Source organism: Macrobrachium rosenbergii, chromosome 28 (assembly GCF_040412425.1).
Source record: "Macrobrachium rosenbergii isolate ZJJX-2024 chromosome 28, ASM4041242v1, whole genome shotgun sequence".
In the NCBI taxonomy this organism is placed as follows: domain Eukaryota; kingdom Metazoa; phylum Arthropoda; class Malacostraca; order Decapoda; family Palaemonidae; genus Macrobrachium; species Macrobrachium rosenbergii.
In genome coordinates this window covers 1,065,028-1,083,079 of record NC_089768.1, presented here as the reverse complement: position 1 = coordinate 1,083,079, position 18,052 = coordinate 1,065,028, and the positions used below count along the sequence as shown (strand labels likewise).

General features: G+C 43.7%; 1 protein-coding gene across 2 annotated transcripts in view; it reads left to right on the top strand.

Annotated features, from left to right (window-relative positions):
* The window catches only part of LOC136853967 (fidgetin-like protein 1), a 133,518-nt gene that overhangs the window by 1,133 nt on the left and 114,333 nt on the right, over positions 1 to 18,052 (top strand). Inside the window, exons 1-2 of one of the 2 annotated variants that reach the window (XM_067129885.1) lie at positions 4,070 to 4,250; positions 8,200 to 8,336. In XM_067129885.1, coding sequence (XP_066985986.1) covers positions 4,162 to 4,250; positions 8,200 to 8,336 — 226 coding nt within the window. In that variant the 5' untranslated portion in view covers positions 4,070 to 4,161. Of the gene's footprint in view, positions 1 to 4,069; positions 4,251 to 8,199; positions 8,337 to 18,052 lie in introns of those variants that run through there. The other variant, XM_067129884.1, reaches the window with a different exon arrangement.

Below are 18,052 nucleotides of genomic sequence, written 5' to 3'. Positions count from 1 at the left end.
TACTTGGTTCTGCCTTTCTCTTTCAGAGATTTGCAGATATCTTGGTAATCAAGGTTCATACTAGGGCACTGCCTTGTCCTTTGGACAATGGCCAAGACCTCTGGGTCTTAGTCATCTTGACTTGACCTTGAGTTCAAGCTAGCCCCCCTCAACTCCTAAGAAGCCCCAGGCTTCGGAAGAAGATTGCAAAACACATAGCCCTCTTCTTCCCTTCTGGGAAAGTGTGCATAACTGTGTCTCTTTCCACCCTCTTTTCCATAAGGGAGGAGGGAAGAAGGGAAGAGAGAGAGGTACCGACCGGGAAGAAGCTTTCCTACTGCTGATGCCTGGATGAAATGATACTTATCGAGTCTTTGGAGCTGGCATCAACATTGCCGAGTCCTGGGAATGGATTCCTTCAGGAGAAGTATCTATTTAGAGCTAATTGTCTCGGTATCCTGTCATCTTGCAGAAGCTTCCCCATGGTGGAGAATGGAAGTCTGCTTCCATTCCTCCATCCTTCTTTCCTCTTCGAAGTATGAGGAAAGAGTTAGGCTAATGCTTAATTGAAGGAACTTTCGAATATGCTTGCATATTCCCCTTACATTGTGTGTCTACTTACAAATCCACCGATCGAGGAATAGGTGCACACCAGTAGAGACTTTGTCTTGAAGGTGTGTGACCGAGATGATTGGTACCTTCTCAGCACCATCCTGGGCTCAGGGCAGCCTTTTGGCTGTCTGAGAATTCAGGATGAGTTTTTTGACACTCAGTGGTTTTGTTGAACAGCAAAACCACAGTAGTGGCATTTGTCGACAAACAGGAGGTAATCGTTTTTTCCTCCTGTTTCATCTCAACATTTCCAGGTACTCAAGTGTTCTATAGCACACTCAACAGCTGAGTTAACCAGATGCATTCCCAGTGGGGATGTATTGGTAGGCGAGCTTGGCCTCGGGTTTGAGTGATCAGGATGGAACGTGCTGCTCACTCTCTTTTTCACGAAGATTCGTTAAGAGACTGCTCGACTGAGAAATCCCTACCGTCTTTCTGTTGCCTCCCTGTACAAGAAGAAGGTAGTTTTTCTCGCTCCTTCATACCAGACCCAGGGGCCGCTACGGTGAGGCATGCTGTCTTTTTGGGGAAAAATTCGATATCTATGTTTTTCCCTCCGCATTTGTCTGTTTCGCTAGGGGTTCACAGACATTGCAAACCCCAAGTTACAGACAAATGCTGGAAGACTTCGCTTTTCGCCCAACCTGATAGCCAAGACATCGAGAAGAGTTCTGCTTGACCCAACCTCCTGTAGCAGCTACACAAGAAGCAGTTCTTCAGGCAGTACATCTGTGTGTGTTCAGGACTGAGAGACCTTCCAGCTTTCCTTGCAAGCACAGGCTTTCTCGCTGAGCGGCAACGGATAGCTGGATATCTCTTGAAGTCCTCTGCAACACTGTCCCAGGGACTGGATCTGTCTTCACTGGTGGGTATCATTGACAGAACTTCCTTGGCATCAGACACAACACTGAAAACGTTAGACCCTGTTCATAATGAAGGCCTTAGAATATGTTCAGGAGCTTTTTGATAATCACCAACGTCTTCTCTACAAGTTGAATGTGGTGAGCTACCTCTCTATCTCTCCATAGAGAGCAAGTAACAATGAAGAGTGCTCTGAGAATTCAGACAAATGATTCTCCAACCAAAACATTATTTGGATTAAGAGATGTGTTTATAAACAATCATCCACCTCCTTTCCCAATTAGAGCTAGAAGATTGTTTGAGTCACTAAATATATATACACAATTACTGTACCTTTAATATTAAAATGATCTCCTCCTTGGACAATGAATAAAATGAGAATTTGTACACACTTAAAATATTTATCAAAAAGTTATTCATATACCCCAGAACACCATAGACAACATACAGTAGAACATATAATCTGAAAAGGTCCACATTAAGCAACATACACTGACAGATCTAAGTCACTTTATAGAGTGGGATATGCTGCAGTATCCCAAGACAAAACGTATCAGTTCTCTCTACCAGATAATGCCTCGGTATTTACAGCTGAGTTATGTGCAATAGCATCAGCCATAAAAATAATTAAAGAAGCCTCATGTAATAATTTTGTGATTTATAGTGACTCCAGAAGTGCCATAGAAGCCATTCAAAGCTATAATAAAAAAAAATATTGTACAACAAATTAAGTTTTCACTCCGTAAATTGTATAATGGAAAAATATTGAAATATGTTGGATCCCTGCCCATGTACGGATTAAAGGAAATGAAGAGGCTGATAAAGCAGTTAAAGAATTAGTCCACATGACAAGAGCATATGTAGACATCTCTATTAGTGACTACTGTATATAAGATATATAAAAACAATCATTGTAAGTAACTGGCAAAATATATGGAATGAAGAGCCTGAAAATAATAAATTAAAACATAAAATCCAGTGTTGGAAAATGGGGTTTGTCATATCAGAGAGAGAGACACACAAGTAATTCTGACGCCTCTTCGAATAGGCCATACTCGTTTGACGCATGGACACTTAATGAACAGTCCATGTGGCCCTCCTCTCAAATGCCCATATCGCAAAGTGTTGATAACTGGCAAACATGTATTGTGTGAAAGTCCAAAATATACCTGCAGCAATTATCAAATTTTGGAAATAAATTAATGAAGGAAATTTTGTCGGAATCTTTTACATCTTCAGTAATACCAGTTTTAATGTTCATGAGGAGCTGTGAGTTAATTGATAAAATATAAAAATCAAATAATAGAAATACGAAAACCCATAGTGGTCTAATGAATTATAAAACAACTAAATTTTAAAATTTTAAAAAATTTATTTTAAATTTTAATATACCTTTTTAGTGAGTATATATGTATTTATTGTGTGAGTGTGTTCCAGTATGAGAGCGTGTGCCTCTGTGCAGTTTTTAATTTCATTCTGATTCATTCATTATTATATTGGATGACCTATTTGGTCCCAGTGCTAGGCTTCTAGCTTAGACCTGTCAATTCACCCAAATCCTTTGGGCCAGCCCTATGAAAGCTGATAGTCAGCTCAGTGGTCTGGTTAAATTGTTTTAATAATAATAATAACACTCCTCCTCCTCCTTCCTCGTCCTCCTACTTCTCCTCCTTCAGGATGAGAGTAGGACTCGAACTGACAGTTGCTGGATCTAGTGTCAGATGCGGTAAGACTACACATCAAGCACCCATTCTATTTATCTTCTAGAATCTTAGAAGCAATTCCGCTCCTTCCTCTAGAAACTGTATCTCGGGTTTTCCTTACTGCCTCCGACTCTTAGACTCTTCCCATCCTATTTCGTATGAGTTACGTTTCCTCATTCATGCGAAAAGCCTAGTATCTGACATTTAATCTAGCAGTTCCTACACTCCGATCAATATGTCAGAGGCACGGTACTCCTCCTCGCTCTTTCGACCAGGAGGAGTAGCCCAGGTGTGCACTACTCCAGTCAGTTCAAGAGACTCACTCAGATTCCTCCCTCCAACCAGTGAGTCTTCCTTATGTAAAAGACCGATGGTTTGTATACCGTGTCAGAACAAATCACAATTTGTAAAAGTAAATTGTATTTTTCCTAACTCTACAAACCCGAGGTCCTTTACATTACATTTTTATGTCCGCCTCATGCCACCCCTTAATCTGAACCTGGACCGAAAGGCAAACTGGAATGTTTACATCCGGGCAGGTGGATATTCCTGCCTACCTGAAGGTAGTTTCTGCCTAACCACCTTGTTCAAGAGTTTAACGGCCATGTCCAGCTTCACCGTTAATCCTAATGTAAAGGGTGTCAGGTTTGTATAGTTAGGAAAAATACAATTTATTTTTAAAAATTGTGTCCTGGGGTTGGCGATAAGAAATGCAATAGCTTTCGCCCTAGTGTTGATAGGACCCCTCACACTCTTTGCTCTTCTTGCAGGGGGTGTGTTCATGTGCTTCACTTTGTGCTGAGTGATGCTCCTGGTCGGCTGAGCAGTGGGTGAAGTTTGAGTGGAGGAGACAGTACCGGAGGAAGCCTGCCAAGGCATCATCCAAGGGTTAAACTGCCCTGATGACTCCCTTGGTGGCTAATCCGTCGGGATCATTTCTCTCTCCCAGCAAGCTTCCCCTTCTTACTACCTCTCCTTTGGGTGAGGACTCCCCGTGGTGCGCAGCATGGGAGATGGCTGGATACCTCAGACAGTCCTCCGCAGCGGTATACCAGGGAAAGTGGTCCATCTTCTGTGGTTGGTGCTGTGGACAAGGTACAGTAAATCCCCAGTATTCGCGGTCTCACTATTCGTGGATTTCTCTGTGGAACGTATATACACATCATTCGCGGAAAATTCGCCCATTTGCGGTATTTTTCACTGAGAAATATTCACTAATTATTGTATATTCATGTAATTTTCATGACTAAATCAATTTTGTGGTAAAACTTATTAAAATACTCAGGTATAAGCATTTTTAGAGGTTTTTCTTTGCGTTTAAACTATCAAAATAGGCAGTTCTAAGTGTTTTTAGAGGGGTTTTAAGTATTCACGGGTTTTATCTATTTGCGCGGGGGTGGGGGGGGCTGCGGTACGCATCCCCCATGAATACGGCTGGTTTACTGTATCTCTCTGGTCGGAGCTACTGTTCAGCTGGTCGCAGACTTCCTCGTCTTTCTTCACCGAGAGAAGCTTCTCTCCGTTTCAGCCGTAAAAGGCTATAGGGCCGCACACGGCCTAGGCTTGCAGCTGAAAGGGATAGATATTTCCTCTTCTTTCGAGGTACAGTATCTCTACTGATGAGAAGCTTCGAGAGGTCTTGCCCACCCAGGGATCTCAGGCCCCCTGCATGGGATTTGACTCATTCTAAGGAGCCTGACACGTGTACTGTACGAGCCTTTACAAGAGTCGTCAGACAGGGGTCTGACCCTCAAGACCTTCTTCCTGCTTGCCCTGGCATCAGCAAAGAGAGTTGGTGAACTTCACGGACTTTCCTTTGATGGTAAACACTCAAGGGGATGGGGATCAGTTACATTTGATTTTATCACGGACTTCGTAGCGAAGACTCAGAAACCATTGGTCCCTGATGCTCGGTTTGAGTCCTTCATGATCCTTTCCATAGAGGCCTTTGTAGGTAATGACCCAGACGAGATGCTGCTGTGTCCTGTTAGAGTGCTGCGGCGCTACCTGAAGAGAACTCGCCATCTCCGGCCTGAGTGTCGATGACTCTTCGTTAGCGCTGGCTCGACCAAGAAAGAGGCGTCCAAGAACACAATTTCTTTCTGGCTTCATGCGGCGATAAGGAGAGTGTACTCGGCTGCTGGAGAAGACGACACTGGTACGTTCCGCCCGAGACCTCATGAAGTCCGCAGCATTGGTCTGCCCCTTGCATTCCGGAAGAACCTGTCGGTTCCACAGGTATTGAAGGCGGGGATGTGGTCTCAACAGACCACCTTCACTTCCTGTTACCTTTGGGATATTACCCACAAGTCCTTAAACACCTTTTCCTTGGGTCCTGTGGTGGTTGCTCAACAAGTTGTGTAGCTTATCCAGCTCCTCTAACAGGACAGGTTTCATCTCGCCTAAGATGTATGCTTATGGATGGGAGAATGAATGTGGAGTGACTGGCCTCTCTTCCTTCTCTTCATCCTGGCTCTCTTCCTGCGGGCAAGGAGCAGATGTGCCATTACATGCTGGATCTGGCGGTTGATGCAGGTAAGCATACAACTCAAGCTTCCATTCTATTTCCTTTCAGGATCATAGAAGCATACCTGCTCCTTCCTCTAGCAAGGGGAGGAAGGCGTTCATAGTAATAAGACAGACCCAATGCTTGTATTTGCCTTACTTTCGTCTACTTTGCTTGAAATGACGTTTTCCTCATTCATGCTAAAAGACCCAGAAGTCCGACAATTGATCTCGCGTTTCTTACAACCCGATCATTTTGTCAGAGGCAGTTTTCCCTTCCTCACTCTATTGACCAGGAAGGGAACACCAGGTGTAGCGAACTCCAGTCGGTTCATAGAGACTCACACAGATTCCTCCCTCCAACCAGTGAGTTTTCCTAATGTAAAGGACCGACGGTTTGTATATTGTCGGAACAAATCACAATTTTTAAAAGTAGATTGTATTTTTCCTAACTATACAAACCTGAGGTCCTTTACATAACATTTTCATGCCCACCTCATGCCACCCCTCAGTCTGACACCTGGGCCGAAAGGCAAATCGGAATGTTTACATCTGGACAGGTGGGACTCCCGCCTCGCGGATGTTAGTTAACTGCCTAACCACCTTGTTTGAAAGTTCAGTGACTGTTTCCAGCTTCGCTGAAAGTAATTCCTAATGTAAAAGACTCAGATTTGTATAGTTAGGAAAAATACAACTTACTTTAAAAATTTGTGATTTTTCCTAACTATACAAATCTGAGGTCCGTTACATTACATTTTCATGCCCACCTCGTGCCACCCCTCAATCTGACACCTGGGCCAAAAGTCAAATTGGAATGTTTACACCCAGGCAGGTAGGTGGGACTCCCTCCTCCCAGACAGTAGTCAACTGCCTAACCACCTTGTTTGGAAGTTCAACGGCCGTTTCCAGCTTCGTGAAAGTAATTCCTAATGTAAAGGACCTCAAGTTTGTATAGTTAGGAAAAATACAATGTACTGTACTTTAAAAAACTGTGATATTGTAAGATATTAACAATATAAACTGATTCATTAAGAACTGTTAACTTCATTCCAAAAGAATACCGAATTTGAAACTTGTCCTCTGATGCAGGCAGATGCATCGTTGGTATTGCATCATTCTTTAACTGTTCCAGATGTCTTGGGATTGGGGTTCCAAATGATTCACTTTGAAGGTTCCTTGCATAATCAATTGATTCAAAATGCAAGCTACAAATCCTTGAAGAATCTGCATTAGATTTGTCTTCTCTCATGCACAGATGAATCCATTTCTTTCAGGGTCCTTCATTTTTAAGAAATGTATAAAAAGTAAGATAAGTATTTTGACCTGAATTGGAGTTAGGCCCATACAGTGCTCAAATATTCGGCATCATTCTACAATGACAATGACCAAAATACAAGTGAATATACAATATACAGTAGAATTACGGTCACATTTACACCTCCTCCTCACCACTATATTTCGTTGACCTGACTGACAGGTAAATACCCCATCTGCTTGCCCTGTGACATCATGTGTGAACTTGGTTGAATTTTGGGTCAATTGTGGACAGACCTTCTCTTTCTTAGACCATGGCACAGACATCAAACCAGTATCATAAGTAACAAACTAAAGACATCAAAACTTGTGGGCAAATCTTGAGTGATGATTAAACAAGCAGAAGACCAAAGGCAGAACTTAACAGAATAGGAACTTAATTAACACAATCTACACACACCAGGTATTTTCCAGCTAACTTGAAACAATAAATTTAAAGCAAGCTATCTTTAAGATAGAGCTAGTAGTGTATCGCTTAATAATAATCATAACCAACCTACAAGGTGATCAGTTGCCAAAATACATGCACTGCAGCCTATTATGGCCACCCAACTTCAATTTGAATCCTGAGAGCATTTAGGCTGTGGTCAAACAAAAGCTGTTGCCTATAAATTGGGAGTTATTTCACCTCCATACAAGAACAGAAACTCCTAAAAAGGATAAGGAAATGTCGAAATGAGAAAACCAGATAGTGATGTTAATTAGATTAGTTAAAAATACTACAGATTCAAGAATACTAACCTTGCTAACTGCCTGAAACCACTGGGTTTGCCCACTCATGCTCAATACTATGGACTGGCTACCATATTTTTATATGGAGACTGAAGTGTATAGAATCAGTTTCAGTGCAAGAAAACAATGGGTTGTACTTGCTGTGAAATATGAGTTGAAAACAGCTTTGATGCTTATCTATACAAGCCATAACTTTGCAAGAGCAGCCATCTTCCTTGTCACTGCCAGTTACCACGCACTGCTGCTCCGTAGGCAGAAACTGAAGTGATTGAAAGCAATGAGGATTGTCACTGGGAATTGGCTCACTTGCTAAGTACAAGTAATAAGTGAGACTGGTATTACAAAGGCATGTGTAAGGCAGTAGTCTGCATCAGTGAATCTTTTAAAAATAGAATGATTTTGTTTTTGTGTTTATGCCTAGTATTTACAAAGAGTTTGTAATTTTTATTTTGACTTTGAAACTGATCATTAATATGTATTGTATTACTTTCAGGAAAGATGACAAAGTTGCTGTGTTCAACAGAATGAAAGAAATCTTAAGTGAATATGGAACACTGGTGGACTCTCAGAGCGTTGGTCTTAATAATTATGCAGAACCCATTCTTAGTTTGTTTGGTAATAACAAAAATGGTAAGTATGTGAGTAGGAATGTACAGTACATCTAAATAAGGTCATCTTCATTGTTATGTTATTAATACCTTACGCTTACTGTAATCTTATGGTATGGCAGTTAGGAGATTATTCAAAATTAATGTAACTGTTGTTTGGATACAGTTGTTTTGCATTAACTGTTGATTTGGTACAGAACTGGAGGCTCCACTTATCCTTGGGTGGAGAATCCCAAGTTTTTAAATAAGAGTAATCCAGAAATTTGTCGAGTTCGGTTTCACTCATCAAATGCATCCTCAGTCTTTTCTAGCAGCCTACATAGTTAATCTCTGAGCTCCCTGTTCGTTCGTTCCAGTGATCCCCTCACCCAAGCATCTCTGCCAGTGGTGTGAACTATTGTATCCACTTTTGCTTTCATTTATTGGAAGATAATAGGAGAATTGCATTTCCAAACAAAGATGCTGCTGCCAGATATCTGGCAGAATGGAAAAAAATGGTTGAGGTGACAGGATATCTTCCAGAGCAGATGTTCATCTGTAATGAAACTAGGTTATTGTGGAGGAGAATGCCAAATTGAACACAGAATCACTAAAGTGTAAGGCAGACTAAAGGGTTCAAGGTCTGTGAAGACAAACTTACACTGGTATAATATGGAATGCTGTGGCATGTGGTTAGGCCAGTCTTTGTCTACGTGAATAACCAGAAAATTGAAAGAACAAGTGAAAAGCCATCCACTCATGTTTTGCACTGTAATAAGAAAGCTTGGGTTACTGCCACTTCAAGAAAGTTTCTCCATTGTGTCCTCCACTAAGTAAAAAAAAAATACTGTACAAGATAAGAATGTTGAGGTTTTATTTTCACCTTCCTACACAACCTCATTGTTGTAGCATCGTAATCAGATTATATCCTTGTTGCAAGGCCACTTACATCTGTGTGATGTCTGAATTCATCCAGACATTCATTGATGCAGATCCTGATCTTGAGGTAATAAAATGCAGGAACTTAATCAGACTTATAAGTGCATTAACTTTGTTAAAATTGTCATGAATGGTTTGAAATCATAAGTGGTCATTGCATTTTGAAAGCCTTTACAAAGTGGAGTCATGAATGACTAGAAGCTTCCCTGATATTGATAGAGCAGTTCTTCATATAGAAAGAGAAGTTTTTTTAGGATTTGTCGATGTGAAAGATGAAGGGTGGGAAGGTGGGCAGTAAGGGCATTTTAACAAATGAGGAATGAAAAGAACTTTTCATATATGTAACTTACCAAGTAATTACATAGCTACACTTTCCACTTGTGCAGCAGTTAAAAATTTGAAATTCATGGTAGCGATCCGTTTGCTTACAATGTAGGTAACTACCCCACCCTCTATTAGGGAACAATAGGTACAACATAACAGCAATCGTCACTACTTTTCTGCCGGCTTTACCGTCAACATTGAATGGTTTGGTGGTTGAATTTGAGGTTTTTTCCTCGCTTTTTCCAAGGATTTGGTGGAGCACCCATTATTTTGGTAGCTTTTCAGCTTAGCCTAGTGGTTTTTCTAGTGTATTTTTGATGTCTGATTCCATTCATCAAGTATTAGGTATTATAGGGGGGGTTGCAAGACCCAAATGACCAAAGTAACCTACAATAGTCATACGATCTGTGCAAAATGTAGAGGACAGTAGTGTTCAATAGAGCTCACTTATGATGAATGTTTTGGATGGAATGAGAAGAAATGGAAGGTTCTCAGGTCTCATTTGGATAAGTTAGATAGAGATAGGAAAAGGAAGGTGGCTGTTAGAGCAAAAAGTAGAGCTCAGAGTGTAGAGAGTAGAGCTCAGAGCATAGAGTCTGTCACTAACATTCAACTCATTGACTGTAACATTCCTTCTTCTCCTGCCCTTGCTTTAGCCCCCATCCATAGTCCTCCTAATAATTCTCCATCAACTCCTATTCCTGGCTCCCGTGCTTCTGATCCCTGTACCGTAGCCAGCCTCGAGAGTAAGTTCGATCGTAAATTCGATCTCATAGTTAATACTGATTCTAAGTTGGGTGGATCGCTTAAAGTCCTTATGGACGAAGTGCAGAGTATTAAACAAGTGTCACTGCCAGTGGAGGAGGTGGCTGTCCGTCCCGTTGACGCTCCCAGACGAAGGTCACTGTCGTACTCCCCTGAACTTGGGAGCAGACATACCGGAGGTCCAAAGGAGGTTAGCAGGGTTTGCCCGCAGGCAGTCGCCCCCTCATCCAACTCAGTGCTTCATAATTCTGACAGCCGTTGGAAAGGCGTCACAGTGAGTGCCCACTGGTTATCGTCTGACCCCGATAGTGAATCTAGTGCTAATAAGAGGCGTTTTTGGCACTTCCCAGGTGAATCTCGTCCCTTGAAGAGACATCTTGATAGAGACGCCTCTCCCTTTTCTCCGAAGCATGCTAGAGACCGTTCCGCTAGTCCGCAACCAGGTTGCAGCACGTGGCGCAGCCGTTTGCCCTTCTGAGCATTCACATGCTGAACTTTATGCGCCCATATGAGCGTCCAGAGTGTTAGCCAGTCGTCGAGCACCCATCTCCTACTCCAAAACGCCCACCTCATACTCCAGAGTGCCCGCCTTAAGCCAGCTTGGCTCCCACAAAGCACTCAGTGCCAACTGTCCACCCAACTTCCACTGAACGCACACCTACATCATTGTCTCCTGCTCACGTGCCTGAAGATCCTTCTTTCGCGCATATCAAGGAGCAGTTGGAAGATGTTTTGGGCCTTCTGCATAAGGCTCCCCCTTCACATAGGCCTTCTCAAGACCTTACTTTGTCTCCTGTTTCTTCAGAGGAGGAAGTAGTAGTGCAGACCCTCCTCCTATGGCTTATGCTTCCCTGATGAGATATTTTTTGGCAACCATCCTCTCTCATTTCCAACCAGCTGCTCCAGTGCCGCCCGCTTCCACGTTCCTTATGAGAAACCAAGCAGATTCTAGTTCGTGCCTGCCTCAGATGGTTCTCTCTTAGTCTGTGAGAAAGGTGCTTAGAGAGGTAGAGGATTGGTTGTCCATTAAGAGGGAACAAGGGAAGGCTGCTTTTGCCTTTCCTCCTGCAAGATTGACAGCCAGGAGGTATCTCTCTTATTCAACCGGAGAAGGTCCATCCTTGGGAGGTGCTATCTTTTCCCAGGATGACTTCTCAGGTTTGATAGACTCGGCTCGTCACTTGGCTTTTTCTTCTGCTGAAGTTTTCTTCGAAGTTTGATCACCTTGTGAAGCACTTGTTTAAAGTCCTGGAAGCCTTCAGTTCGCTGGATGGTTGATAGGAGCTCTCACCAGGAAAATAGAAGATCATGACATTTTAGCGCCCGACTTGGCTGCGGATTGGCTGGGTATTTTATCCTGTGCGGATAAGGCAGTGAGGTATGGCTCCTCCGAAGTTGCAGCTCTTTTCGCCATAGCAGTTTTGAAGAAGAGGGAGTTGTGGTGCTCCTTCACCACAAGATGAGTAATGTCTGTTCAGAAGCCTGCACTTTTATATTCTCCCTTGGATAAGTAGTTTTTGTTCCCTCAATTAGCGGTGTAGGAGATTGCCACTGATTTTCAGAAAAATTAACCCAAGACCTTCTTGCACAATCTTCAAAGTGCCCTAAGGGCCTTTCTGCCTTTTCTGCCAAGTCTCTCCCCCCTCTGCAACAGCATCCCTTTCTTGGAGGAAGACAGGATTTCTCGAGACCCTGCTTCAAGGTGCGTTTCTCTGCTATGTCCATCAAGAGGACTTCAGCCAAAACCCCTTCCAAAAAGTGACTCCTCTATCCTTCGTGCGCCCGGTGGGAGCCAGACTCTCCCTCTTCTGGCAAGAGGTGGAGTGCAAGAGGCGTGGAGCCCTGGACGATCAAAGTGCTCAAAGAGGGTTACTCGATCCCATTCTTAGAGTACTGTCCTCTTGTGAATTCGCTGATCGCATTGACGGCAGACTTGGAGGGCTCTGAGCAGTTTGTAGCTCTCTCGGAGGAAGTGTCTTCCCTCCTAAGGAAGAAGACCATAGAGGTAGTGGAGGATTGGACTTCAAGAGGATTTTACAACCGCTTGTTCGTGGTCCCCAAGTCATTGGGGGGATGGAGACCTGTCCTCGACGTCAGCACTTTGAACTTCTTAATACAGAAGACAAAGTTCATAATGGAGACAAATCAGTCAGTGTTATCCTCCATCCAGCAGGGCGACTGGATGATAACATTCGACATGCAGGACAGGTATTTCCATATTCCAATACATCTGGAGTCCAGGAAATACCTTAGATTTGTCTTTGGGGGCAAAGTCTTAAAGTTTCGGGACCTTTGTTTCAGTCTCTCCACTGCCCCACAAGTATTCACGTGAGTCCTGTCACCCCTTGCGAGATGGCTTCACCTCCTAGGTATCAACGTAAGTCTATACCTAGACGACTGGCTCCTCCACTCCCAGTCTCAGGAACAGTGCACGAAGGATCCGCAGACTACCCTTCTTCAAGAGAAGTCCCAACTAGCCCCAACTCAGGAGATTCTGTATTTGGGGATGAGGATCAACTCACTGAGTTTGGCTTTTCCTTCCCCAAAGAGGTTAGAGTCCTGCCTTCAGTCAGTACAGGACCTTCTTTTGCTTCCAGTTTGCCCAGCGAATCGATGGATGAGTCTGCTGGGAACCCTCTCATACATAGAACAGTTTGCAAATCTAGGAAGACTTCATATGAGGCCCCTTCAGTTCTTTCTATGTGCAAGCTGGAACAGAAGACAGCAATCGGACACAGTGTCGTTCCCAGTTATGAGCAAGTTAAAGGAGGATCTCTGGTGGTGGACTTCCAGGGAGAGACTTTCAGAGGGAAAGTCTTTACAACTTCCAAGCCCTGATCTCTCCTTCTATGCTGATACCTCAGACCAGGGGTGGGAAGCTCTTCTGGACACTCAGGAAGCTTCCGGCATTTGGTCTGTGGATCAAAGGAAGCTGCATAGAAACGGCAAGGTTTTATTCCATTCACCTCGGCCTGAAGCATTTTGTGAAAGCAGTAGCAAACAGAACCATGATGGTACATTCCAACAACACCACGGCTCTCTCCTATATCAAGAATCAGGGCAGAACCCACTCATTCTCCCTTTGTCAGACAGTGAAGGAGCTGCTAATTTGGGGAGGCCAGAATTGGGTCAGACTTATCGCCAGATTCATCCACGGAAAGATGAACGTCTTGGCAGACGGATTAAGTTGACGGGGTGAGGTCCCTCCGACAGAGTGGAACCTGCACTCCAGTTTCTGCGACAGCTTCTGGAAGTTGTGGGGCAGGCCGACAGTGGACTTGTTCGCCACGTCGAAAAATTACCCTCTCTATTTTGTTCACCAGTCCTGGATCCTAAGACATGGGCAGCAGACACAATGCTGATAGACTGGTCGAACCTGGACCTCTATGCCTTTCCACATTCAGCACGGTGAGGGGGGTTTTCTCAACAAATTGAAGAGTCACAGAAACGTATCAGTGACCCTGATAGTGCCCTTTTGGCCTCTCAAAGAATGGTTCCCGGACCTTCTCAAGCTTCTTGTGGACTTCTCAAGGTTACTGCCTCAAAGTTCACATCTTCTCAAACAGCCTCACCTTTGGAAGTTCCATCAAGGACTATCAGCTGCGGATGCTATTTCTAGATGTAGACGTAAGTCTACCAGCCAAGCCTACCAGGCCAAGTGGGCTATCTTCCGCAGGTGGTGCAGCAGCAGTAACATCTCGTCTGCAGAACTACATCCTAAAATGTAAATTTGTGTATAGTTTCTTGTTCCTTGGTATCAAAACCTGAAGAGTATTTGGAATAAAGAATGGGACTTGAAATCTGTGGCCTGACCTTGGACCAGAAATGTTATTTCCTTTGGGGTGTTGGGATTAAAAAGTGAGAGCTTAAGCCTTTTTCGTTACCTGTCAACCTCTTTGTAAATCTCCTTGAGGACGAAACAAGCGACTATGCTATCAAACAACAGGTTTTGACATAAGAAAAACCTATTTTTGGTTGTCGCTGTTGAGTCCTCAAAACCCTCCCACTTCCCTGATGAAAAGGCATGGGATTTGGGCAAGGGATCACCCTGCATTGACCAACAGAGAGTAATGGCTCCTTGGTCTTTTAACGGCCCAGTTGTAAACAAGAGGGCGGATCCGCACGAGCAATAGTCACTTCTCTTTCTTGCAGGTTCTTTTGCTGTTAGAAAAACTGGGTTCAGCTTTGCTGAAGATAAGGGAAAGTTCCCTCTTATCTTTGAGTCCATTATGTACGCCATCACATGTTATACTGTTAATCATTACGACACAATACCTGGCCAAAAAGACCAACTAGAAGAGAATTCTTTGATATTAGTTTGGTCACCATGGAGCTCTGGTAGACCATGGAAGGTAACTCCTTGAGGATGGAAAAAGCGACTACACTATAAAAAATAATGTAATTTCTGCCTTTGCACTGAGCTTTTCAAGTAATGTGGCGGCCGTATTATGAAAAATGGTCTCTACTTACTGTGGTACTTTGCACCATCTGTGATTAGTTTAGCATAACCAGTGGGTATGAAATGGAATTGATGTTTCAAGAATAGCATCTTTATGTGAATTTTGTTCTTTGTAGCTAGCATACTGTATAACTCATACACCTTTAATGGCTTTAAGGTTCACTGTCTGTCATTACTCTGGTATGATAATTTGATAATTCAGATATATACAGTTTTTTTGCAATGTTTCATTCTTTTTAATTACCATACTCTGGAAATATTTGGAAAGCACTCATAAAAGTTATGAATGATTTGATACACCATAGTTTACAATAAAATAAGCTAATGCAGTACACTCCCTGAACACCTGAATTCGCCTTTAATCCCACCAGCCCAAACAGTTCTCAATTACCAATCCCACTAGTGGGAAATTTTAACAGCTGGCGTTACCAACGCTGCAGGTAAAATTTTGTCACTTGAGCTACCATAACAAACAGTTGTCAGTGCTGACCCAGTTGTGTGCTGACACTCCTACCTTCGTCAATTTGTTTTTTGTACACGCTGCTGGACATTTGTTTCCTCCCGCAGTGCGAAGTTTAATCCTATTGCCCAACTTCTCTTTTGTATTTTGGATTTCTGGTGAAGATCTGGATTGTATTTACTGGTTTTTTCTCCTTGATTTATGACTTCTGCTCGGTTGCTGAGCTTTTTCTGGATATTTTCGACGTGGAACGTTTTTGGATTTGGATTTGCCGGTTCCCGGAATCGATTGGTCATCATGAACAAGTCTTCTCTTTCACCTTCTACTACCGCGCCTTCGGCTTCAATTTCAACTTCGACTGCCCCTACGACTGTGGATGCTAGCTCTCATCGCTCCTGTTCTTCCTGCAAGAGACAGATGAGTACCTTGAGACACGATAGACATTCAATCTGTCAGGTATGTAGGAAGGTTAAGTGTGATGTGCAGACTCGTTGCGATGAATGTTCCGATTGGACGGTAGAAGAGATGGAGGATTAAATTCGTCATCGGAAGTCGTTGGCTGGCAGCAAATGGCGGTCAGATTCTTCATTGCCTCAAGTGTCTCAGGCTTCTGTTACAGATCAGTTGAAAGATTTAGCGAGTTCAGAGGTAGTCAAACAGATAGAGGATAGGATTGCAATTAGTATGACAAATTTAATAGCTCGTCTTTTTCAACAATTTTCAGATAGGGATAGTAGTAGTGTTAGGATGTCTAATCCTTCTTCCTTTTCAGCTTCCCCGCCTGTTCCAGAACCAGCCCCAACGGTGCTGAGGGTAATGGAGAACTGCAAGCCTCCGAATGGGTAGGTTCTGCCGGCCCCCTCAGCGCGGAGCAGGCAGTGAAGGATCCCCCCCTCCCCCATAACCCCCTTGTAGTGTTGATGATAAATTTAATGCATGACAAAGATGGATAGATCTGGATTAGGTAGTAAGGAGAAAGCATTAAGTGTGCAGAAATGCTCTCCTGGACGGGTTCCGGTTCCGGGTGTGAGTATTTCGCCTTCATCGCTTCTGTTTCGGTCTGGCTCAAAGTCTTAAGTCAATGTTTCAGTTCCTGTGGGGCAGAATCCTTTTGCTTTAGCTCCTAACTCTCTTTCGACTGTTTCTGAATCTTCTACTTTAGTTCCCCCTTCTCTGTTTTTCCTACTCCATCTAGTAAGATGGATTCTGGTGTGTCTTTTTTAGCTTCTAAAAGTGGTTTGCGTGATCGGCAGTTGGACGTGGCGGAATATAATGCGGATTTGTTGGGTCTTTCAAAAGGGTACAGACTTATGGCGAGAGGTTGTTTTTTGAATGGTTTCTCTAACATTAGAGAGTATGTGACACAGGAGTGTCTAGAATTCATGTCGGACATGCTTCAGGATTATCAAGGAGGGGCGGATTCTGTGTACTTTTTGTCTCTTCGTCCTAAGGATTCTTCTTCTTCCTCTGGGTTATCTGTCGCTTTATCTTCCACTCCCACATTCTCCGTTGCTTCTCTTTCAGTCTCCTCTTCGGGTTCTTCTTCTTCTTCTTCTTCTTCTTCTTCTTCTTCTTCTTCTTCTTCTTCTTCTTCTTCTTCTTCTTCTTCTTCTTCTTCTGTCTTTCCCGCGGCTTCTGCATCTTCCGCTTTCCCTCCTTCTTCGACTTTGGCATTTCCTCTTCTCAGGTAAATCTTTCTTCATCTGCTATTCCTTTGTCTTCCGCCTTTCATTCCTCAGTACAGTCTTCTTCAGTAGGAGGATCTTCCGGACAGGTGAAAACGCAGTTTCGGCAGAATTTGGCCTCAGGCATTTCATGTTCCAATCCTTTGGGTGCGCGACCCCTTGCTTCCGCATCAAGCGGCTGTTCTGGTAGTATCAGGTATTTCACAGGGTTTGCCTGTTGTTTCTAGTTCGGGTTTGCACTCCGCTGTTTTGACTGGTCTTGCGGTACCTTCTCTGAGCAGTTTGCAGCTGTCATCGCCTACATTTTCCGCTGCGGATCCTCTAAGTGTAGCTTCTACCTCTTTCATTCTCCCTCCTTCCTCTTCGTCTTCTTCCGTCCCGCTGCAAGTGGTTTCATTTGCGCATACTCCCCCAGGGTTTAGCAATGTGGGTTTGGCTCCTCTCACTCGTCTTCCCTTTGGTAACAATGAGGACTCAGCTCTGGGTTTCTCAGTTCCTCCCTCTCTTCCTCCCAGTGGAATCAACAATGTGGATTCAGCTCTGGGTACCCGGTTAGGTGTTGGTGTTCAGCATTCTGGTTATGGTCTGTTTGCAGACTCTTCGTCGTCGTCTGGGCTTCATTCAGTTTCTCCTCCTTTGTCTGTCTTAGACTGTTCGGACTTGTGGAACAGGATTCTCATCTGGAGGTTCAGGAGATTCCTGTGGACTTAGAATGTCCTCTTGCTAGCAGTAACGGTTACAGACGTATGCTTGAGTATGTTACTTCTTTGTACCCTCAAGCAAGAGCTCTGGACCAACTGCATTCGTCAAATTAGTCTTTATTTGAGTCTTTTTATGCCACTAAGCCAGCTCCTGCTCCTTTTTCGTGTGGGCTGGTTTGGTTCGTCAGGTTAGACACGCTTTGGAGGAGGCAGACGGCTGTCTAGTGTCAGTGGTGGCTTCTAACAGGCAGGACATTTCTTTTCTTTCTCCGTGTAAGGCAATTTATTCAGCTCAAGGTAACCCTTCGGCAGGTGTCAGGTTGCCACTCAACGAATCAGTTAAGGCAACCCTGTCTAGGTCTCGCGTTGTCTCGGCTTGTAGGGATTTCTCTTAGGGGAGCAGATGCTTTGGAGGATGTGTTGCAC